General features: G+C 42.4%; 1 protein-coding gene across 4 annotated transcripts in view; it reads right to left on the reverse strand.

Moving 5' to 3' along the window:
* atp8a1 (ATPase phospholipid transporting 8A1) overlaps positions 1-18,961 on the reverse strand; it is a 508,819-nt gene that overhangs the window by 267,901 nt on the left and 221,957 nt on the right. For all 4 annotated transcript variants that reach the window (XM_072496670.1, XM_072496671.1, XM_072496674.1 and 1 more), the window contains one exon: positions 13,384-13,456. In XM_072496670.1, the coding sequence (XP_072352771.1) occupies positions 13,384-13,456 (73 nt within the window). The remainder of the gene's footprint in view (positions 1-13,383; positions 13,457-18,961) is intronic.

Here is an 18,961-nt window from a genome sequence, read left to right on the forward strand (position 1 = left end):
AGGTTACGTGACAGGTTATTATGTAGAGATATGGGTTCAAAGACAAGGAAAATTAGGAGAAAGGGTAAGAGGAAAAATAATTTGCGAAAAGTTACTGATCAGTGTTAGGACTCATAACAAAGACATAAAAAACAGCATAAGTGTACTTTACCTGAATGCTCGTAGTATACGAAATAAGGTAAATGAGTTGATGGCCCAAATCATCGTGAATGACTATGATTTAGTGGCCATTACTGAAACATGGTTAAAAGATGGTCACGACTGGGAGTTAAACATCCAAGGGTATCAGACTATACGAAAGGATAGAATGGACGGTAAGGGCAGTGGTGTAGCTTTGTTGTTTAAGGATGGCATCCGGGCAATAGTAAGGGATGATATTGGTGCTATGGAGGACAAGGTTGAATCAATTTGGGTGGAAATCAGGAATAGTAAGGCAAAAAGGTCACTGATAGGAGTAGTCTATAGGCCACCAAATAGTAACAGGATGGTAGGGCAGGCAATAAGCAAAGAAATAACGGATGCATGTAGAAATGGTACAGCGGTTATCATGGGAGATTTTAATCTGCATATCGATTGGTTTAACCAGGTTGGTAAAGGCAGCCTTGAGGAGGAGTTTATAGAATGTGCCTGGGATAATTTCCTGGAACAGTATGTAATGGAACCTACAAGGGAACAAGCGGTCCTAGATCTGGTCCTGTGTAATGAGGCAGGATTGATTAGTGATCTCATAGTTCGGGATCCTCTTGGAAGGAGCGACCACAATATGGTGGAATTTAAAATACAGTTGGAGGATGACAAGGTAAAATCAAACACTAGTGTTTTACTTAAACAAAGGCGATTACAATGGGATGAGAGAAGAACTAGCTAAGGTAGACCGGGAGCAAAGACTTCATGGTGAAGCAGTTGAGGAACAGTGGAGAACCTTCCGCGCGATCTTTCACAGTGTTCAGAAAAAGTTCATACAGACAAAAAAGAAAGACGGTAGAAAGGCGAAAAATCGACCGTGGATATCCAAGGAGGTGAGGGAGAGTATCAAATTGAAGGAATAAACATACAAAGTGGCAAAAATTAGTGGGAGACTAGAGGACTAGGAAGTCTTTAGGGGACAACAGAAAGCTACTAAAAAAGCCATAAAGAAGAGTAAGGTAGACTATGAAAGTAAACTGGCTCAGAACATAAAAACAGATAGTAAAAGCTTCTACAAATATATAAGACAAAAAAGAGTAGCTAAGGTAAATATTGGTCCTTTGGAAGGTGAGAAGGGAGATTTAATAATGGGAGACGGGGAAATGGCTGAGGAGCTGAACAGGTTTTTTGGGTCAGTCTTCACAGTGGAGGACACAAATAACATGCCAGTGACTGATGGAAATAAGGATATGATAGGTGAGGACCTTGAGATGATTGTAATCACCAAGGAGGCAGTATTGGGCAAGCTAATGGGGCAATTATATGTCTCCTGGCCCTGATGGGATGCATCCCAGAGTGTTAAAAGAGATGGCTAGGGAAATTGTAAACGCACTAGTGATAATTTATCAAAATTCACTAGACTCTGGGGTGGTCCCAGAGGATTGGAAAGTAGCAAACGTGACACCACTGTTTAAAAAAGGAGGTCGGCAGAAAGCGGGTAATTATAAGCCAGTAAGCTTAACTTCGGTTGTAGGGAAAATGCTGGAATCTATCATTAAGGAGGAAATAGCGGGGCACCTGGAGGGAAATTGTCCCATTGGGCAGACACAGCATGGGTTCACAAAGGGTAGGTCGTGTCGGACTAATTTGGTAGAATTTTTTGAGGACGTTACCAGTGCAGTAGATAACGGAGAGCCAATGGATGTGGTATATCTGGATTTCCAGAAAGCTTTTGACAAGGTGCCACACAAAAGGTTGCTGCATAAACTAAAGATGCATGGCATCGAGGGTAAAGTGGTAGCATGGGTAGAGGATTGGTTAACTAACAGAAAGCAGAGAGTGGGGATAAATGGGTGTTTCTCTGGTTGGCAACCTGTAACTAGTGGGGTCCCTCAAGGATCAGTGTTGGGCCCGCAGTTGTTCACAATTTACATCGACAATTTGGAGTTGGGGACCAAGTGCAATGTGTCAAAGTTTGCAGACGGCACTAAGATGAGTGGTAAAGCAAAAAGGGCAGAGGATACCGGAAGTCTGCAGAAGGATTTGGATAGGTTAGGTGAATGGGCGAGGGTCTGGCAGATGGAATTCAATGTTGCCAAGTGTGAGGCTATCCATTTTGGGAGGAATAACAGCAGAATGGAATATTATTTAAACGGTAAGATGTTAAAACATGCTGCTGTGCAGAGGGACCTGGGTGTGCTGGTGCACGAGTCGCAAAAAGTTGGTGTGCAGGTGCAACAGGTGATTAAGAAGGCTAATCGAGTTTTGTCTTTCATTGCTCGAGGGATGGAGTTCAAGACTAGGGAGGTTATGCTGCAATTGTATAGGGTGTTGGTGAGGCCGCATCTGGAGTAGTGTGTTCAGTTTTGGTCTCCTTACCCGAGAAAGGACATATTGGCACTGGAGGGAATGCAGAGGAGATTCACTAGGTTGATCCCAGAGTTGAGGGGATTAGATTATGACGAGAGGTTGAGTAGACTGGGACTGTACTCATTGGAGTTTAGAAGGGTGCGGGGGGGGATCTTATTGAGACATATAAAATTATGAAGGGAATAGATAGGATAGATGAGGGCAGGTTGTTTCCACTGGTCGGTGGAAAGCAGAACTAGGGGGCATAGCCTCAAAATAAGGGGAGGTAGATTTAGGACGGAGTGTAGGAGGAACTTCTTCACCCAAAGGGTTGTGAATCTCTGGAATTCCTTGCCCAGTGAAGCAGTTGAGGCTCCTTCTTTAAACATTTTTAAGAAAAAGATATATGCCTTTCTAAAGAATAAAGGGATTCGGGGATATGGTGTACGGACCGGATAGTGGAGCTGAGTCCACAAAGTTCAGCCATGATCTCATTAAATGGCGGAGCAGGCTCGAGGGGCCAGATGGCCTACTCTTGTTCCTAGTTCTTATGTTCTTATGTACTCATTGGAATTTAGAAGGATGAGGGGGGGATCTTATAGAAACATCTAAGATTATGAAGGGAATAGATAGGATAGATGCAGGCAGGTTGTTTCCACTGGCGGGTGAAAGCAGAACTAGGGGGCATAGCCTCAAAACTGAGTTTAGGAGGAACTTCTTCACCCAAAGGGTTGTGAATCTATGGAATTCCTTGCCCAGTGAAGCAGTAGAGGCTATACTCCTGGGTTTAGACTTCCAGTGTAACCTTCAAAGTCTGACCTTCCAATTCGGCGGCCCTATACCACCCCCCCCCCCCCTTACTGTCTGTGGCCTCGCGACCCTTAAGGTTGACCTGCCTTCCCTGTTTGCGAACCTCACCCCGGATTGCAAACCCGTCGCCACCAGGAGCAGACGCTACTGGCGGGTGAAAGCAGAACTAAGGGGCATAGCCTCAAAATAAGGGGAAGTAGATTTAGGACTGAGTTTAGGAGAAACTTCTTCACCCAAAGGGTTGTGAATCTATGGAATTCCTTGCCCAGTGAAGCAGTAGAGGCTCCTTCATTAAATGTTTTTAAGATAAAGATAGATAGTTTCTTGAAGAATAAAGGGATTAAGGGTTATGGTGTTCAGGCCGGAAAGTGGAGCCGAGTCCACAAAAGATCAGCCATGATCTCATTGAATGGTGGAGCAGGCTCGAGGGGCCAGATGGCCTACTCCTGCTCCTAGTTCTTATGTTCATAATGTGCAGACTGCTACACGAGATGCAGGTCCTGCTTGAAGTGTTGGGCAGAGTTTTATGTACTCCGATACCTCGACTTCCCCTCTGCATGCTTCCAAGTAAGACTTCCCCTCTGCATGCGGTTGATGTCTTCCTAAATAAACCTTCTGCTTTTGGTTGGTCAAAAACCAGGGACTCACAAGAGATGGTAGATGTTTGATCTCTTCGGGAATGCATTGAGGATATCGCTCACGTGTTTCTGCTGACCTCCTGGGAGTCTCCTGCTGAGACCGAGTTCGCAGTAGAGCAGTCACTTTGGGAGCCTGGTGTCGGGCATATGGACAACATGCCTTGTCCAATAGAAATGGTTTTGAGTGATTAGCGCCTCGATACTGGCAATATTGGCTTGGGAGCAACGCTGCTGTTGGGCCACCTTTCTTGCCTCTGGATTTTCATAGTATGCATTAAGAGTTTGTCAACATCATTGAAAAAACTTCCTGTGGGAAGCTGGTTGCTTTTTTAGGATTCAAATGTTCCTTATCATTGGTGTTCCTCTCTTAAGCATTAATCATTATTATTACTAGAAACGTAGCAAATAATGTCCACTACAGTTTGTTATTGCATACAGTCAGAAACAAACAATGGATTGCAAAGCTAACTGAAGGTTTTGTTTACTGGGCAACTTCTATATTAAACAATCCATCATGCAAACAACTTCCAGGTCAAATCAAACAACCTGAGAATTACTATTGATGCAAAGTTTCAATCCAGTGCTGATATATAAAGTAAAAGTAAAGTTGCCATTGACCCAGACGACCATAGGCTGTTTTCCCCTTCAACAGGGAGAGCTGACTGGTGGTAATTTAACCGGAGGATTACAACACCACAGACAAGGGGCAAAGTTGAGAATGCGGGCCTTCATGAATAACCTCAGTTGGTACGGGAATTGAACCCGCCTTGCTCTGCATCACAAACCAGCTATCCAGCCAACTGAACTAAATCGGCCCAGATATATAAAATTTAAAGGGCATGAATAATAAGAAAAATAAAGAAGTTCATACACCACAGTCAAGGTGAAGGAAGGAACTTCCCTTTATTGAAGTTTTCAAAATAATAAACTGTGTACATTAAGAAAAACTAGTCGACTGATTCAAAAAGACCATAAAAGTAGAGCCAAAGGATATGAATTTAAAATGCAGTAAGCTCCTGATAATTCAAAATTGCTTTTTGAATTGGAAAAACATTGAATTATCCAGTAACTCAAATTAAGCAATTGAAAGAACGTTGTAATTAGATGGCTTATAAAGCTTCATGGGTAATAGCATATCATTCAGTAATTTGGATTTTTTGCAAATTTGAATTAGCCAGAGTGCACAGTAGTGAAACCACATTTAAACCAACGCGTCAAGAAATCAAAATAAGTACAGGCAAAAACACTGCAGATGTTTAAAACATAGTTGAAGGCTACAACCAAGGCCTCCCTAATGCCTTTCTGCACAGTATTATTTGGGAACAGTAGTCTCAAATATTTTTACCCAGAACTGTGCCTTGGTGATTACATTTAGATTGTGTAGATGGAGTATAAAAAGTGTACTTTATGTTTCAGGATGCGTCAATGCTAATGGGTACAGAGGCTTAATGGTTACGGTCCAGGACAAGCAGTTCTGAGGTCACGAGTTTGAATTCCAACAAAAAACGGCTACACTACGGTCAGTGCAGGGGTTATGTTATTGGATTTGTAATCCAGAGGCCTGGTCTAACAATCCTGAGAATGTGGGTAATTTTAGAATTTGAATCAAAAGCCAAAAATTAATTTAAAAAAAAAAAAACATGAAGCTGCTGGATTGCTGTAAAAAAACAATTGTTTCTCCATTCTGCATTAAGGAAGGCAACTCCATCCTTATCTAGCCCAGCCTACATATTACTTCTTTTGAGGTTCACTTTGTAAAGTGTCAACTACATATTTATATTTAAAAAATCATGCAGTAATATCATCCTGAACAAAGGGTATCCGTGCTATTGTTAGGATACGAGCCACACCAGAAACCAATTTTTGTTAGGATACCGGACGTGAAACACCAAACAATTTGCAATTTGTAAAACTGTGAGGAAAAGGTGCTTCACCCCGGGAGTGATGATTCTGAATAATAGGTGTCTTTTATGTTGAAACAGACTATAATTTAAACACAGAATCAACCACATTATCAAGAAATAGTTAATAGTTTAAGTTCTTAAATAAAAGGAAAAACTTTAACTCACTATCGACACCTGCCACTAAAAACAAAATTCTATATTCCAACAAAGCAAAGTTCAAAACAAAGTTCTAAATCCACTCATTAATGAAGTTAGCAATCAGGGTTACTTGTTGTTCTCCGTGCAGACCTTTGAAGAAAGACTCTTTCAGGAACAACCTGAAAATCCTTCTGTCTCGTCAGACTCAATCTTGCAGCAAAACTGACAAAATCACAGGCAGACCTTGCTCCTCCCATTAATTTCATCACGTGTGAACATCCGGTGTTGACATGTAGGTGGAGATCGCATGTTGGGTGGCTCCCGCTAGAGTTCTAATTTTTTGGCCCCATTCACCCAGTTTTGGGGGGAATTTTTATATGTCCTGTCTTTAGTAAAAAAAAGAACGAGCGCTAGTTCTGAACCCGGGTTCAGTGTGGCATTCTGTGGGAGATGGAGGGAGCAAGCTCACTGGCTGCACCTGGTGGACACGCTGGCTGAGGTGATGACCGTGGAGTTCGAGCGGCATGGGAAGGAGATGATGGGAATGCTCAAAACAGTTGGTGGAAGATACGCTAGCACCAATAAAGGAGGCTTTTGGAAAGACTTCGGAGACAGTGCAGGGGCATGGTGAGATATTGAAGGGGGTGAAGAAGGCATTCTTGTGGCATAGTGATCAGCTAACCTCGATGGGAGAGGAGCTGCGGAAGGTGGAGGAAAGTAATTAAGGGCTGAGAGCCAAAGTGGAGGACCTGGAGAATAGGTCACGGCAGCAAAATCTTTGGATTATGGGACTGCCTAAGGGGCTGGAAGGCCCGAAGCCAAAGGAGTGCTTTTTGGGATGTTCGCCACATTTTTGGGGGAGGAGGAGAATGCCTCCATCTATGAGCTGGAGAGGGCTCATCGGTCGCTCCTGTCGAAGACAAAAACGAATGATCCACCAAGAGCTGTGATAGCCTATTTTCACAGCTATCAGATGAAGGAGAAGGTCTTGACATGAGCCAAGGGGAATCAGTAGGCGAGTTGGGAAGGAAGTGGTATTCGTATATACCAGGAAGTCACGGTGGAGTTGGCAATAAGGCGGACAGATTTTAATAGGGCGAAGGTAGCACTTTACAAGAATAATGTGTGGTTTGAAGTGGCCTACCCGGTGAAGCTGAGAGTTACGTTTAACTCCAAGGATAATTTCTTTTGAGGTGGTGGTGGAGGCAGACGTATTCAAGAGGGCAGAAGGACTGGGATTGAACTGAGTTTGGACTTTGATTTCTTGTGTTGCGGTCGGGAGGGGACGGTTTGGGGACAGCAGGATAATGGCTCAGGGTTTTTTCCCCCTTGGCTTAGTGTTTAGCATGTTTGGTTGTTTAGAAGGGTTGGGTGTGGGGGGATGGGCATCTCTGTTGATTGTTGTGTTAGGTATGTGGGAGGAGAGGACACTGGTGGGGCCCGCCTCACTAGCAAAGTTGGCTCGTGAACTGGAGCAAGGTGGGAGATAGGTTTCAGATGGAGAATGTGGTGGCAGATGCATTATAGTAACAGATGCTTTGGAGGAGGTTAGTGGTGTTGGTTAGCATGTATGCCCCTAATAGGGATGATGTAGTGTTTATGAAGAGGATGTTAGCGCCCATCCCGAGCCTGGACGTGCATTAATTAATTTTGGGGAATTGATCTAAGCCGCACTCTTTGACCCCTTGTGGCAGGGTGGGGGGCGCAAGGGTGTTGGCATCATTTATGAAGGAGATAGGCGAACAGATGTGTGATGGTCCTTGCACCCAGGGGATAGAGGGTATACCTTTTTTCTCGCCAGTACATAATGTATATTCGAGGATTGATTTCTTTATTATTGGGAGAGATCATCTCGGTTGAGGCACTAGTGAATAGGGAGGCAAGGGAGGAGCAACAGCGGTTGGCAGGCAAAACTTTGGAAGTGGATAGGAAGTATGCAGAGGATCCCATTCTGGAACTTTTGGCCAGTAGAAAGGAACTGCAGCCGCAGTTTGACATTTTGTCTACAGGGAAAGCAGTGCTCCAGGTGAGGTGAGCGACAGGTGTTGTGTACGAGTAGAGAGAGAAGGCCAGTCGTTTGCTGCTGGGACAGCCCCACCGGCAGGCAGCCTCCCAGGGGATTGTTCAGGTCCGGGATGGGGTGAGAGAGCTGGTGTTTGTGCCGGAGCAGGTGAATAGGGCACTTGAGGAGTTTTATACAAGGTTGTACAGGTCGGAGCTCCTGGAGATGAGTCGAATTTGAGGAGGTTTTTGGAGGTGCTGGAATGTCCTTCAGTAGAAGAGGAGGAGCCAGTGGGGAATTGAGGAGATTTGGATGGCTGTAGGGCAAATACAAACGGATAAATCTAGAGGGCCAGATGGATTCCGGGATGAATTTTAGAAGTTCTTGATAGGCTGGTGCTACTTTTGGGGGAGATGTTTGAAGATGCTGTAGCTAGCGGGGCACTTACAGAGACGATGGGGCAGGCATCTATTTCACTGTTGTTAAAAACAGATAAGGACCTGGGGCAGTGGGATTGCATCGGCCAATATCCCTGGTAAATGTGGATGCCAAGATTCTTGCCAAAATGTTGGGGCTTAGTTTGGAGGAGGCCTTCTGCAACTGGTTGGAGAGGATCAGACGGGACTTGTAAAGGATAGGCACTTGTCATCAAATGCGCAGCGCTTGCTAAACGTGATGCTCTCCCATCAGAAAAGGGGGGGGCGGCCGGGGGGGGGGGAAAGGAGTGCAGGAGGTGGTGGTGATGTTGGGTGCGAAGAAAGTCGTTGAGTAGTATAAAGTTATTTGTTTGCGGAGTTGGTATGGTTTGGGATTGGGCCTAATTTTGTGGCGTGGGTTAAATTGTTGTATAAGGAACCGAAGGTGAGTGTTCGTACGAATGAGGTGAATTCAGGATGTTGTCAGCTAAGGGAACGAGGGAGGGATGCCACAGATCCCCCCTTTTGTTTGTGCTGGCGATAGAGCCCTTGGCCATTGCACTGAGGAGCTCAGATAAGTTGAGGGGAATAGTGATGAGGGGTGGAGCATAGGATGTCGCTGTATGTTGATGACTCTTGTATATTTCTAACCCAGTTCCCAAGGTGGGGGAATATAATGAGGCTGCTTAAGTGATTTGGGGCCTTTTCAGGATACAAATTGCATCTTGAAAAGAGCGAGTACTTTTTGGTAATTTATTGATGGGAGCTGGCTTGGGGGGATTGTCGTTTTGTGTGGAGACTACTCACTTCAGGTATCTGGGGTGCAGGTGGCCCAGGATTGGGCCCGGCTTCATAAATTGAATCTTACGGGCCTGGTGGACAGGCTTCCCTATTATTGGCAGGCTGGGTGCAGGCGATAAAGATGAATGTTTTGCCACGGTTTTTATTGTTATTCCAGTGTTGACCAGTCTTGCCAAAGGAAATTTTTATGGGAATGGAATGGTTGATTTTGTTGTTTGTCTGGGCCGGTAAGTTGGTGAGGATTCAGAAGACGGTGCTTCAGAGAGGGCGACAGTCAGTGGTCTGCCATACCTTAGATATTATTATTGGGCGCGAACGCCGAGAAGGTACAGGGCTGAAGTAACCTCAGATATTATTATTAGGCGGCAAACGCAGAGAAGGTGCAGGGCTGGGGTAGGGATCCAGAGGCAATGTGGACGAGGATGGAGGCAGCATCTTGTAGGGGTTGGGATGCGGGTTCTGCTTCCGTTTGCCCCAGGGAAATATTCGGGTAGTCTGGTGGTGGCGGCTATGCTGAAGCTATGGAGGCAATTTTGACAGCATTTTAAGTCAAGGGCGGGGTAGAGGTTGATGCCGATCCGACAGAATCATGTGTCTGAGCCATCGAGATTGGGTGCTAGGTTTCGGGGCTGGGAGGAGCGACGAGTGGTGAAAACGAAGGACCTATTCTTGGAAGGGCAGTTTGCGAGCTTGGAAGAGTTCATGGAGAAGTTTGGGACTCCACAGGGGAACCTTTTAGGTATATTCAGGCGTGGGAATTTGCAAGGAAGGTTTTCCTGACGTTTTCGGTGACACTGCCCAACTCGCTGTTGGAGGGGGTGTTGTCAGTGATGGGGTTGGGGGGGGGGTCATCTTGGTGATTTATGGGAGGATTCTGGAGCTGGAGGTGGCGCTGGAGGAGTGATTATGGTGTGAGGTGTTGCAGAGGGTGAACGGCTCAATCTTTTGTGTGAGACTGGGGTTAAAGGTGGTGCACAGGACGTACCTGGCGAGGTCAAGGATAAGCCGGTTGTTTGAGGGAGTGGTGGATACTTGTGAGTGGTGTGGGAGACGTCCGGCCAACCACCTACATATGTTTTGGTCCTGCCCAAAGTTGGAGGAATTTTGGAGTCTTTTTTCAGCATCATGTCGGCGATCTTGCACTTGGGCTTGGAGCCAAGTCCCCTGGGGGTCATATTTGAGATTCTGGACTTGCCAGAGCTGCAAATGGGGGCGGATGTTTTAGCTTTTGCCTCGCTGATTGCTCACAGGCATGTCCTGTTGGGGTGGAGGTCAGCCTCTCCACTCTGTGCCTCAGTGTGTCTGGGGTCTTGATAGCTTGAGACGATGAAGTTTACCTTGAGCGGAGGAGAGGGCGATTGAGGGGTTACATAAGAGATGGGGTCTGTTTATCATTCACTTTAAAGATTTGGTTACCATCAGTCACTGGGAGGGGGGGGTTCTTCTGTTATTCTGCGTGTTGTTTTGTGTTATGTATAAAATGTTCTTCTGTTATTCTGTGTGTTGTTTTGTGTTATGTATAAAATGTTAAAAATAGAATAAAAATATATTTTTTAAAAATGTGATATGTATCCCACCAAGATGTCCCATGACCTGCTTAGCTAGGACTAAACACCACTGCCTCATAAACTACCTACACCTCAGGGAGCCTCCAAAAATATAAACAGTAGTGCATTAGCCATCTTTCTGTAATCAAGTAAATAGTTAAAAGCAATGATTATCTAATTTTTACAACTCCTTAATCACAGCTTTAGCAGACATAGTGAAAATCCTCTAGTATGCATGCAGTAACTTCACTGCAGTGTCAATGTAAGCTTATTTGTGACATTAATAAAGATTATTTTAATAACATTACTACAACAAAATATAAAATATATGACAATTTCGTAATTAAATGTGCCTTAATTTATATTTCTGTTAAAATAGATTTTGGAAAATGAGCGGCACAACGGTGCAGTGGTTAGCACTGCTGCCTCACGCCGTCGAGGACCCGGGTTCAATCCAGGCCCTGGGTAACTGTCCATGTGGAGTTTGTACATTCTGCCCATGTCTGCGTGGGTCTCACCCCCGCAACCCAAAAGATGTGCAGGATAGGTGGATTGGCCATGCTACATTGCCCCTTATAGAAAAAAAATGAATTGGGTACTTTAAAATAAAACAAAAATGTATATATATTTACGAAAGATGAGGTAACCTGGCAGCAATATACCCTTTAAGCTGCTCAGCTATCCAACAATCCAAGAATTCTGGTGCAGGCCTTGCAGAAGCCATCTATTGTAAGATGGTTGCATAACAAAATTTAAAGGGACCACGCACTTAAATGGATCAGCCATACACTAAAAAAAATAAATTGGAGGTTATGTTGCCTGGCAATGCATAACGTTTTGTCTTACAGACAGGGAAACATTGAATATCTGCCAATGCATAGTTGAAACCAAATTTTCCCAGGTAGTCTATTTCCAATCCTACATTTGTTTCAGGCTTGTATAAAAATAGTTAATAACATAAATTTTCATAGCCAAACTCAACTTTACATACATCTCCATTGGAAGGTACAGCAACAGTCATGAGGTGAGAGCACTGAATTATAAACAATAAATTTATCCAAGCCAAAATTAGCATTGTGTCTCAAGCTCTTCCAATAGAATATGTTTGATGGCCTTAACTGGTCTGCTGGTGGATATCAAGTCCTTCACTATGAATTATATCACCTGCAGCTTGACCAAGCAGGAAGGGCATTGTCATTCGCAAAGATATCACTGAGCTAATCCACCATATTTTACGACACCCTGGGCTAATGCGCAGTCAATTCCAGCCCAACAGGCCCCGGAGTCCTAACATAAGTGAATTAATCAATAATTCATTTATATTTTCTCAGATCTTTGAGCCCTGACTGCTCGTATGGCTTGCAGGTGCCATATTTGTAAGTAAAACTTATTAACTGTTTATTTATATCAAGAAAAGAGATAAACATGTAATGGCGACAACAGAACAAGAGCTTGCTAATCTAATTATTCCCTCTTTACCACCCCACTTCTACCCACACACACACAAGACAGACAAACAGTGGGGAAGGGAAGAATCAGAATAATGGGGAAATATATGGGAATGAAAAATATGTATCTTCGCTGCTGAGGTTGTAGTCTTTGTAATCAGCTATCTTCCCGAGACACGGAGTGTTGAAACCCACCAGTTGGGTCAGTCCTACTGGTTTGTGCCTTCAACTAGAACCCGCATGCTGTAGAATTTCCTCTGGGGAGTCAATTTCACTGGACTGAACTCCACCAGATTGGCTCTCAAACTCACGGAGATAAAATTAGAATTCTCTGCCTGGGAATGTAAAAGGAGTTTTTCCGCCCATTCCACCTCTCGGTCATTGCCCTGCTCTTTGTGCAGGACAGATCCAATTGCAAAGGAGAGTGAGAGAGATAAATAAGGTCTTTTCTTCAAGACCTCTAGAGATCTTAGGAGAGATATCAGCTTAGGCTTTCCTCAGCCTTTCAAACAAGGGTTACGCATTCACATGCTGCTTACAGAGTGAGACTGTTTGCAGCCTTTTAATCAGAAATTAAACTTTCACAGGCTGGCTGGCTGGAGAGTTTTAATCGCCAGGCATTAGCTGAAAGAGAGAGTCCAAACAGGTGTCCCCCACTCACCCAAGTCAAAACAGAACGGAATTCAATATGGAGTCTGCCTTCTTCCTTCTTCTTCCAGCATTTTCTGGAGTTCTCTACCACTCAAAAAGCTACAGAATTCCCAGGATTCCAAAAGAGTTGATTGGCTTCTAGCCACGTCCATCAAAATGTGACATTACTGGACCATGCCCAACAGCACATCGCCTTGGGGGTCTCCTTGGGCCAGACCACATAGCACCTTGGACCGGGATGTTTCAGTAATCATCCAGATACAAAAGTTAAAAGACAAAAAGGACAGAAATAAAAAGGAAAACAAGGAACCACCAAGGCTTTACAAGAGGTTCCTTACAATACCCTTTCAACCAAGACTCATGGGGTAGGTGCTCATCTTTGTTCAGGGATGAAAGGATCTTCTCATAATAAATAATATGGAACAGGATATTCAACCATCACTGTGCTCTTTTATTAAATTTACATTATAATTTGTTCAAATGTACATAAAACTACAGACTTTAAGTTGCTAATTTAAAAAAAAAGCAAAAAAAAAAATAATGCATTACTTACATGATTGCCTTGAAGATTTTCCAGGAGAAAAGGATCTTTGAATACACTTTCCCCATTTGATGATTCACCTTTCCTGGAATGAAAATAAAATAAAATGAAAAACCTATTGAATATGTTTCATCGGTTCTCATCATCTATAAATTTAAAAAGGTACAAATTCTTCGCAATAAAAATCTTTGAATAGCAAGACACAATGTCCTGAGAAAGCAGTATTATACATGCAAAATAATTTGCCAGAAAGCACTAAATGTTACTGCAAGAAGATTTTACTGTCTGAATATCTGTTCCAATGGCTACCATAATTCACTTTCAAGAAAATCAATACTGCGTAATGAACTATAAACCAAGTCTGAGGATTTTTTTTTTTACTGCAGATCTAGATTGAAAACAGTTCTGAAAAACAAAATCGATGTTCTTGTGCAGCTAATGACAGAGGTTTTTAAAAAATTGGGACATTGACAATATTCAGTTCAATGTTACATCTGAAGTTCCGAGAACCTCTTGTCTATTGCACTTGAAATGCAAAAAACTCTTAAATTAACAGGCAGCACTCATATCTCCACGATGCAGATGACAGCAAACTTATATTGGAAAACGTCACCTCCTTTCAGGTATGGGTTTCTCCTCCTTTCCATAGAATTACTTCTCAGCCTTTCTTTTAACATAATTTGCAATCCAACAAGAGAAATGAGAGCCATTCAAACTCTCTTACTCCCATGTTGCATAAATATCTTAATCCTAAATCAGCCAGTTCTCTGAAAGCTTGACCATGTATATATAAGCAGAATTCCAACAGCAAGTCAATACGAAGTACAGAGAACTAGGAGAAATTATCAAAACTTATGCACTTCAAGAATAAATTTCATGCCAAGGGTGAGAAAGAGCAGACCTACAGGAAATAAATCTAGTTCTCGTTCATTTATTTTAACCCATCAGATACATCTGGATTAGACCCAAGTCAGTAATACTAAAAATGGAGATGGATTGAAAGGTCAGCTTGACGTGCCAACATACATCTTCCTGAGCACACAAATCTAAACGTCGTGCTTGGAGAAAGCATACTGAACACTTTTTGGAAATTAGATTTAAAAACTCCACAGTAAAAGCATTTCACCCATTGCTAACTGGGGAGTTTAAGGATGATATTAGATTAAAATATTACCCAAAGTAGTATGCCTGAGGACTAGGAGGGTTTTAGATTCTAAAGGATGACCAAAAAATTGATAAAGGGAAAAGATAAAGCACAAGAGCCAAATAGCCAGAAGTTTAAAAAATATATATATCTATTACAAGTATGTAAAAGGGAAGAGTAGCAGCAAAAGTAAACGTGAATCCCCAAGAGGCTGACACAGAACAAATTATAGCAAGGAATAAGGAAATGGTACAGATGTTAAAAATAATTTTGTATCCGTCGTCACAACAAAACATAAGAAATATACCAGAAATGTGAGTGAACCAAAGGTCCAAGAAATGAATGGGACTGAAAGCCAACAAATTCCCTGCACATGATGTCCGACAACCTGGTGCTTTAAAAGAGGTGGCTTCAGAGATATTGGGCGCACTGATTGTCATTTTCTAAAATTATCCAGATTCTTAAATGGATTGGAAGGTAATAAATGTAATTCTGCTATTCAAGAAAGGTGAGAGATAAAATAGGGAACTACAGACCAGTTTTGCCAGGTGTCATTGGGAAAACGCTGAAATCCAATAGTAAGAAAGTGGTAACAGGTTACTTAGAAAATTAAAATGGGATTAGGCAAAATCAACTTGGTTAATGAAATGGAAGTCAGATCTGACCAATTTATTAGACTTTTAAGGGTGCATCCGACTATGTACATGCAGAGTATTTAGATTTTCAAAAGGCATTTGATAAGCTCGTACACAAGGTTATTGCACAAGATATGGTCTTATGGGACTGGGGTGTTATGTGATCATGTATAGTGGAATGGTTAAATGACGGAAAACAGAGTAGGAATAGATGCATCATTTTGGGATTGGCAGACTGTTACATGTAGGATACTGCAAGGATCAGCGTTGGAGTCTCAGCTATTTACACTCCACATTAAATGACTTAGATGAAGAGACTGATTGTAATGCATCCTAGTTTGCTAACAATAAAACGGGATAGTTGGGAAAATAAACTGATGTGAGGAAGACACAGTCTACAAATAGGTATAGATAGGTTAAGTGAGTAGGCAAGAAGGTGGCAGATGGAGTATAAATCGGAACTGCAAGGTTAATCATCTTGTTAGGGAGATTAGACAAACAGAATATTTTTGAAATGTAGAAAAATTATAAAATGTTGTTCGGAGTGATCTGGACAGATCTGTACAAGAAACACAGGAAGTTAATATGCACGTACAGCAGGAAATTAGAAGACAAATGTATGTGGCCTTTATTTTATGGGGGTTGGGGTAGACGACGAAAAATGTCTTGTTGCAATTGCGCAGGCTTTGGGGAGACTACAGCTAGATTACTGCATACAGTTTTGGCCACGATACTTAAGGAAACATATATTTGCCTTAAAGGTGCAATCAACTAGATTGATACCCATGATGGGAGGGTTCTCCTAGAACGAGAGATCGAGTAGAATGGATTTATATTGTCTGGAGTTTAGAAGGCTAGATGATCTCACTAAAACATACAAGATTCTGAGAGGGCTCTACAGAGGTGGTTTCCTCTGGCTGAAGAGTCCAGAATGAAGGTGCATTGCTTCAGGATAAGAGATCAGCTGTTTCGGACTGAGGTGGAGAGTAATGTCTCCAGAGGGCTGTGAAGCTTTGTATTTCTTTATCCCAGAGCGTAGATACTCAGTCATTGAGGATACCCAAGGCTAAGATTGGAAATCAAGAAATATGGGGATCGGACAGCAGAGTGGAGTTTAGGTCAAGCATCAGCCATAGAACATACAATGCAGAAGGAGGCCATTTTGCTAATCGAGTCTGCACCGACGCACTTAAGCCCTCACTTCCACCCTATCCCCATAACCCAATAACCCCTCCTAACCTTTTGGTCACCAAGGGCAATTTATCACAGCCAATCAACCTAACCTGCACGTATTTGGACTGTGGGAGGAAACTGGAGCACCCGGAGGAAACCCACGCAGACATGGGGAGAACGTGCAGACTCCGCACAGACAGTGACCCAATGGGGAATTGAACCTGGGACCCTGGTGCTGTGAAGCCACAGTGCTTTCCACTTGTGCTACCGTGCTGCCCAATCTTGCTTAATGGAGGAGCAGGCACGAGAGGTCATGTGACCTACTTTGCTCAACTTATGTTAATGACCATTATGCCCAATGGGATACAGGGTTCCATGATATAGTAACAGAGCTTAAAACTTGATCTCTATTCCAGTTCTTGCAATGGATGTGAGAGACATTATGATATGATTATCAGCAGTAGTATTTGCAGTGATTTCCTCATTGTATTCTATAAAGTCAAATGGACTCTTTATGGGGCAATGGTCTGGAATAGTGATTCAAAGGTTCCTTTTAAGTTTTGTAAAAGGAGATTCATATTTGTTCAGTTTGCGACAAGGCCTACTGTAATAGATTCAGGACAGGAAAATGCTTTTCAATGCTCTTTGGAGGAACTGTTCTTTCTTGGAAGTAACAATAGTATGATTAACTTATCAGAAAGATTGTGACATAATTTCTTTACACTTTTGCAACCTGGAAACAAAAAACACAGAAAATACATTTGAACTTTGAGACACAACTTAAGTTTAAGTGAATATGTCTGTAATTTCTCTGCCCCAATATTTTAACAAAGAGCTTAGAAATATAGAAGACTTATGGCACTCTAGATCATTCAACCACTCATGTCTGCTGGCATTGTACATTTTTCTTGTATGTTTTAATGTCCATCTTAAAATAGTAGACAAAACTCAACTGAGTAATAATTACCAAGCACACATCACACATTACATAATATTTGTGTTCTTCACCAGTGGGAGCATTGTGCTCCTCAAAATGTCTTGTCCATTCTCCCTTCGTGTACATCTCCTGACACAATTTAATCATTTCTCATGTTGCCTTCTCCAAGTCATTTTACCATTTCTGTAGGGTTTCCATCACATTCTTCTGCTTGTCCTGGCTTCAGTGCTTTTACAGTCCTAAATATTCCATACTTCAGATTGTCAGTTCCGAAACAATCCTAGGAAATGTCTTCCTTCTTCTGTTTATTCTTCACTTCCTCAGGTTCTATAAGCAGCATTCCACCGGTGTTAATTCCTCTTTGGGCTTACTTACCTCCCCTCGGTCAAATTATTTTATTTTATCAGGGTGATTCAGTATTCTTTTGTTTATTGTAATGTGAAAAGCAGTGGCTGGAGCATCACACCTTCAATTTTCATTACTCATGCATCCAAGGCAAGATCTTCATAAATAGATTGGAAGCAAGCTCTTACATTGGCTATGATCAAATCAGTTGTAGGAAGGTTTATGGAAGAGAGCCAGTGACAGTGATAAGAGTATCAGGTGAAAGAATCATAGAATACAACAAGAGGTGTATACCTGCTATGTGGAAGAAAAGGTCTTTTACTAGGTAAACTTGCAAAAGTTGTTAAAAATATTGGAGGTGATCAGAGTTGCCATGACAGATAAAAGAGTGACTGCAGTTCAGTACATTGGACAGTCCTGCTACAATCTGGAAAGTATTTGGTGAAACTAAACCCGCTGTAACTGGGTCTGGGGTGAGAGAAGGCTGTCTATCATCACCATTGCTCTGTAACATCTATGCAGAAGTCATGGTAAAAGAAACACGGGGTGAACTACAGAAAGGAGTCAAAAGTTGGAGGTCAATTGTTGTAAGTAGGGAGGTATGCAGATATTAACAGATAGAATGAATGAAGTGGTGAAAGTTTATGGAATGAAAAAGTAAAAAGAACGAGTCATGAATATTGGAAAAGGAGGTCAAGATAAATGATCCACAGCTGGGACAGGTATCACAACTTAAGAACCCAAGAAGCATTTTGTCAGAAGGCTATTGCTGCCATAAAAGGTCAGAGTTAGAACGGAATGGCAAAGAATACATTCTCCAAACATTAAAACATTGCTTGGCATAAGAATGGGTAGTGACCTTAAAAGAAAATAATTATCAAAACTATGATTTGAAGCATCTTGTTGAATGGGGCTGAAACATGGACCTTAGGAAAAGTGGACATCCAAAGATTAGAAATGTGGTTCTCGAGACGGTTGGAGCAGGTCAGTTGGAGAGAATACAAGGGCAATGACGGGATTCTTGGGTTGGAGGAGGAAGCAAGATCATCAGTAAATATCAAGAAATGAAAACAAGCTTGGATTGGCCATATTCTAATGCATGAGAACTTGCTGAAGGAGGTGATTGAAGGATGTTTAGAGATATGTTACAGTACGAAGTCTTACAACACCAGGTTAAAGTCCAACAGGTTTGTTTCGATGTCACTAGCTTTCGGAGCGCTGCTCCTTCCTCAGGTGAATGAAGAGGTCTGTTCCAGAAACACATATATAGACAAATTCAAAGATGCCAAACAATGCTAGGAATGCGAGCATTAGCAGGTGATTAAATCTTTACAGATCCAGAGATGGAGTAACCCC

This window comes from Scyliorhinus torazame, chromosome 3 (genome assembly GCF_047496885.1).
Source record: "Scyliorhinus torazame isolate Kashiwa2021f chromosome 3, sScyTor2.1, whole genome shotgun sequence".
NCBI lineage: Eukaryota > Metazoa > Chordata > Chondrichthyes > Carcharhiniformes > Scyliorhinidae > Scyliorhinus > Scyliorhinus torazame.